General features: G+C 43.1%; 1 protein-coding gene across 5 annotated transcripts in view; it reads right to left on the bottom strand.

Moving 5' to 3' along the window:
* Positions 1 to 2,000: 2,000 nt before the first annotated feature.
* FLI1 (Fli-1 proto-oncogene, ETS transcription factor) overlaps positions 2,001 to 6,000 on the bottom strand; it is a 122,286-nt gene continuing 118,286 nt past the window's right edge. For all 5 annotated transcript variants that reach the window (XM_082342375.1, XM_082342376.1, XM_082342378.1 and 2 more), the window contains 2 exons: positions 5,047 to 5,094; positions 2,001 to 3,985 (listed from right to left, as the gene is read on the bottom strand). In XM_082342375.1, the coding sequence (XP_082198501.1) occupies positions 3,456 to 3,985; positions 5,047 to 5,094 (578 nt within the window). In that variant the 3' untranslated portion in view covers positions 2,001 to 3,455. The remainder of the gene's footprint in view (positions 3,986 to 5,046; positions 5,095 to 6,000) is intronic.

Here is a 6,000-nt window from a genome sequence, read left to right as displayed (position 1 = left end):
GTACAGAATGGTTGAGTGGGGGAAAGATTGGGCTGGCAGCCAGGATGGTCAAGATCCTGTTTGTCCTCTGTGACGAGTCAGCTGGCTGCCTTGGAGTAAGTTAGCAAACCCTAAACCTGAGTATTACAGGGACTAACTGACAGCCCTCACTCCATACAAATGCTTCTAAGGAGGAAATGGTGTCCTGGTCCTGTTATGAGTGGACCAGCTTCCTAAATGTGGAATAAATCATGGGGGGATGAATTCTAGGGGCAATATTTGGTCAAAGTTCTAAGACCTTGTAAAGGTCTTAGCCAGTGCTTGAATAGGGCATATTAAGAAAACCTCTTAAAAGGGTGACCTCCCCAGGGTCTCAGCATCCCATCCTTCTCACAGCAGTCAGAAGTTCCCATCCTTCTCACAGCAGTCGGAAGTATGTGCCTCTGTTTCCCCAAATGACTACTTAGCAGATTTCAAAATTGATGGGAAAACTACTTGGCTGAGAAAAAGATTTGCAAAAGAATCCAGCTAGACAATTCTTAAACATCCCTGGCCTTTATCATTTCTCTTTCTATGCTTAGGCCACTTATATCAAATTTTTATTTTCTTCTTTCTTAGAAGTCCACTAGAAAACCCATACAGGTGTATACATACATACTTATTCCTCTAAAGACTAACATTCTTATTGAGTGTTGACAGTGGGAGATATGCAATACAATGAAAATAGGAAGAAACCATTAGAATTTCAGTTACAATTTATTTTTATATCACTCTTTAAACTTTTTTATTTTGTGTTTGTTTTATAAGGTAGATAATAATAATGTAACAGTTTTATATATCTTTATAAATTAATGTGCATACATTGAGAATATTTGCTTACGTTTTTTAATGGCAGGGTGCAAGTTAAAAAATGTAACTGGAACATGTCTCCTTTCGTTTAGGTAGACAAATTGTCTAGAAGGTACTCACTGTCACCCAGGGAAGATTACAGGGTGACCAATGTTGTGAGTCTAATTTCTCACAACATCAAGGACTTTCCAAACCTCGTTGATTTTCATTATAAAATAGAGGAAATGAAAATGAGCTAACTAACAGTGAAACGATTTGAGGCAGGTTTCTTCCTTGGGAAGAAAAGAGATCTTAAAAATCCGCATGGGCCATAAGCTCCTGGTACAGGACCAGAGGCAGCTGGGCCATCTGATTCTTTGCTGGAGTATCAGGGGGATGGCCACTTGGGTTTGAGGTGCTCAGTGGATGCAAGAGTGAAGTCCAACGCATGACGTCTATCCTGGATGGACATGATTGCTTTGTTCTGGTTCTTGGACACAGACTATCCACGGCCTTGGCTGTCATCCTATAAAACCCTTTTAGGCTGGAGGAAGATTTAAATAATATTAAAAAAAAAAAACATTATCCACAACGGGAAGGTTAATTTTAAGTATCAATTTGACGGTGGCCAAGATTAAGCAGTATTTCCGGGTATGTAAGTGAGGGTGTTTCGGAATGAGATTAGCATTGAACATGTGGACTCAGTGAAGTGGACTCCCTTCTCCAACGCCGGCCACAGCACCTCGTCCAGTCACGGAGGGTCTGAGCACAGAGCAGAGGAAAGAGGAATTCACCCCTGGCTCCCTGCTTGAGCTGGGACTTCTCTCCTGCCCTTGAACTGGGATTTACACCATCAGCTAGCTTCCCTGGTTGCCTAGAATTACACACCACTGGCTTTCCTGTGTGTCCAGCTTGCAGACCGGGGCACTTCTCAGCCTCTAGAATCACATGAGTCGAGTCCTCATAATAAATCTCCAAATAAATCCCATTGGTTCTGTTTCTCTGGAGGACCCTGACTAATACAAACAACAATAAAAACCACATTGAGCCTATACTTTCTGCTGTATGTACATGTGAAAAAGTTTTCATGGTGCCAGAAGAGGTCAATAGGAAACTTCCCCTGGGAAAACCCTTGGACCTGAGGCGGGCAGGGGAGAGAATGCTGGTTGTAAATAAGAAAACGGTGTCCTTGGTTCTGAGAGAAAAAGGCACAATTTATTTAGTCAAATTATTGTACAACATAGTCTTCATTGACAGTTGTCAGCTTAACACTTAATATAGTTTAAAAAAGTCAATGATTACCTGCAAAATTATATATATTTTAATATCTAAAAAATATATTGCATATATAAGGCAGGAAGATCCCTTGTATCCACAAGGGAAAGTTTGGTTGTTCTTTTCCAAGTTATGACTGCTGCAGTTCGGTTATTTACAAACATCTCCAAAGCAGGAACGGTTTAAAGAGCTTGCCTTGATTTGCTTCTGCTCACTTGTTAAATAACAACACCAGTGATTCTCTTTCTAGTAAGTCAGTGACTTGAACGTCCTGTGTTCTTTTCCGCAATAAGTCACATTATGCTTTTTTAAAAACCAGCTATAAAAAACATACAAACAGCCCAAATGTACAGATTGACAAAAGATGTACAAATTACATTTAAAAAAAAATAGCGACTGATTTGATAGTTAACATTGTATTTGTGACCGAGGTCAACTCGTTTCTTTACTCTTTTTCACTTTTTAATTATTTATTTTTAATACTGCGAGATATAGGAAAATAACTCTGCATAATTTATACAGTAAGTTGCCTTCTGGTTGGTGGACCCTGGACCGATCTGACAAGCGCACAGCACTTGCGAATCTGTTTGTGTTTAGAAATCCCTAGGACTTTTCAAAGTTCTGGGACCCACTGTCATTATTTAAAAAAAAAAAAAGATATTTAACTCTCTGGCTTTCAGGAATGTCTGCATTTGCATTAACATTTCTTAGTTCATATCTTGACTATTTCCAGAGAGAATGGTCAGCCTAGTGCATATTTACTGCCCACTGAGAAAGATTTTGCAATGCCCGTGGCTTCTTAAATACACACTTGTTCTTTCTCTGAAATTCCAGTTGGGTGAAAACTTCACTAGCCTTACAACCAATGTTCCAGTTTGCTATCCACTGAGTTAGGTCTTCCTAAGATAAGATGATAAGCTTCCTGCCTCTATTTTCACTAAGTCTCAAACCAGAGCGTAACTGGTTAAGTCCATGATTCTTTATCATATGAACCCTTCAAGGTCCAAGACGAGACCCGTGTGTCGATAAGTAACTGCTTTGGTCCTAAAAATATAAATCTACAGTTTCTTTCCCAGACCCATGACACAACTATTCCAGTAATCTAAATATTCAACTCGTAGGCTGACAGGAGATTGAGACTCCCAACTGGCATACTGGCCCATGGAATTATCCATCTCTTTGTTCAAGGTAGAGGAAGCAGGAGTTACCAACATTAAAAAAAAAAAAAAAAAAATCGTTTTTAAAGAACAGGTATAAAGGTTCTATCCAACAAGAAAGAGCATCCAGTTTCGTTTTCTCTTCAAGGCCACGTATGTCCAACAAGAAGTGTGAGGAAGGGGACTTCAGCGAGAAGGCCACCGGTGATGAAGCGTCTAGTAGTAGCTGCCTAAGTGTGAGGGCACGTGGGTGTTTGGGTGGCGGGGGACATTGGGGTTGGGGTAGATGCCACCCGTGGGAGAGGTCCAGTACTGTGACGCTGCTCCAAAGAGGCTAGAGGAAGTGACCGGCATGGAGGACGGGGGCGGAGGGACAAAGTTCACCTTCTGCGGGTGGGTGTGGTAGGAGGGCATGTAGGAGATATCCGAAGGGTACTTGTACATGGACGACTCGGTGGGGTGCGGCTGCAGAGCCTGGGCGATGCCGTGGAAGTCAAATTTGTAGGCGTACCTCTTGCCGTGCACTTTGGTCATAATGTTTTTATCGTAGTAGTATCGGAGGGCTCGGCTCAGCTTGTCGTAATTCATGTTGGGTTTGCTCTTCCGCTCCCCCCAGCGCCTGGCCACCTCATCGGGGTCCGTCATTTTGAACTCCCCGTTGGTCCCCTCCCAGGTGATGCAGCTGGCGTTGGCGCTGTCCGACAGTAACTCCAGAAGGAACTGCCACAGCTGGATCTGCCCGCTCCCTGCAGGCAGCGAGGCACACAGGAGGAAACAGAGGCTCAGCCTGGGAAGTCAGAACCTAATTTCCTAAGGGCAAGGGTCCTCTCACCCTGGATAAGAATCCCTTGGTTTCTTTTTACGGTCAGAGCCCACTGGCCCCTGATGCTGGCGAGATCAGCAAGGTTAGATGGTAAGATAATCTGCCCTGGGCCAGGTGACATTCGCCCAGAACCCGCTGTGTGGTTTTGGGCGAGCCACTCCCCACCCTTCTGGGCAAGATACTGACTCTCTTCCTCTATAAAGGCCTGAATCACTGTCTTCTCTTTACTCAGTGCTGAAGTCCCTCAGAGTCCCCGGGGGAAGGTGTGACAACGCTTTAGGCTGATGGGACCTGGACTGCTCCTTAGCCCTCGTGCTTGGCTCTTGGCTCTAAGTTCTACAGAGAAGAACTTGGGCAGAGAGGAAACAAGAGGAGAGGGAGCTGGTGGCTTCCCAGCCTTTTGAGCAGGGACGGCCTGGAGACACGGGCCGCAGGAGTTCCCTGGGTGCCCGTCTCACTATTGCAAGGGCCTATTAGCTCACACAGGAGGTGAGTTTCGTTTAGAACTCGCTTGAGAGTTAGTTTAATCACAAACCCTTAAAATACACTGCCAAGTTTATTTTAGCTGCAACCTCTTTCACGTAGCCAGATAACGCTGCAATACTTTCTAAAGTCAGGACTAAAGCGCCTTTGGAATACGTATTCACTTGCGTGAGGAAGATTGCCGTGAGCTGGCTGGAACTGTTTCCTGGTCTCCCACCCCCCATCTTTCCCTACTGAAACTTATCTCAACCTCAGTGCAGAGACAGGGCTAAAATGTTTGTTGTCCAGAAGCATCTTCAGCTAACGGACATTATCACCACCATGACAAGTCCTGTCCTCTCCTGTGTGCACCAGAGAAACAGGGGTCGAACATTTCAAGGAAAGAAGTACATGCTACTCCCAGGTCAGGTGTCTGAACTGAGGACACCTAAGAGGTCCCTGTGACCTCACAAAGCTATGGAACATTCTGGAAGACGACCTCTCAGGTCAAAGGAAACTCACCGGGATTGGCTAGGCGACTGCTGGTCGGGCCCAGGATCTGATATGGATCTAAGGAAACAAGAAAGGAAATTTGCTTCACTGTTATTAAAAATATAGAAACAACAGCATTAACAATGACAATACCCCAAGGGTTTACACTTTTATTTCAATATCATAGGAAAGCCTGATTTCAGAAAACTGCACTGCCTTTTTTTGCACACCTCAAAGATCTTGACCAGTTACGGTCTTTATCCCCGGAATTACAGAAACAACGTGAAATAGTATCATTTTTTCATACTTGGTGTCTAAAATTTGTAGGTAATGCTGTCATTACCTAAAACAGAATAGTAAAACCACTTGGAAGGGAGCTAGCTAATATTCAGTCGTCATGAATAAGGTGAAGTATGGCTTATTAAATGGGCTTAAAGAAGCCTAATGATGACTGGACTTTAATAGCTCTAACTATTACTGACAACTTTACACGTCTCTCTTTTTCTGATGTAGCAGAAACACATGCCCAGAAATCAAGCAGCCTGGGTTCTAGCCCAGCAAAGTTATAAACTAAATAACTCATTGGACAATCTCTGGGTATCGGTTTTCTCATCTGCAAAATGATGGGTTGGGTTCCTGGATTCCCCAGTTCCCTTCTAGTATAACCGTCTCTGATTTTAAGCTTGGAAATGTCAACACCAACCAGAATTTGGATTTTAGCTATAAAATGATTATTCTTAATATCTCAGTTTGCTTAAAACTTATGTGATTGTTTAGCCATAAAAGAAATCTTTGCCATATTGACTTATGTGAGGTTTATCTTCTTTACTTCAGGCGAGGGAATCACGGTAGAGAGCTGGATCGCAACTTGGCCATGCTATCGTACGTTTGATACTTTACAATTTTCATAATTTTACTTGTAATTTAAAAAATCGACATGATTTTGGGGGTTTTGCTTACAACCACAAATTAACTTGAAGAGTC

The sequence above is a fragment of the Balaenoptera borealis genome (genome assembly GCF_965194805.1).
Source record: "Balaenoptera borealis genome assembly, chromosome: 11".
NCBI classification, from domain to species: Eukaryota; Metazoa; Chordata; class Mammalia; order Artiodactyla; family Balaenopteridae; genus Balaenoptera; species Balaenoptera borealis.
This window is presented reverse-complemented; position numbering and strand designations above follow the sequence as displayed.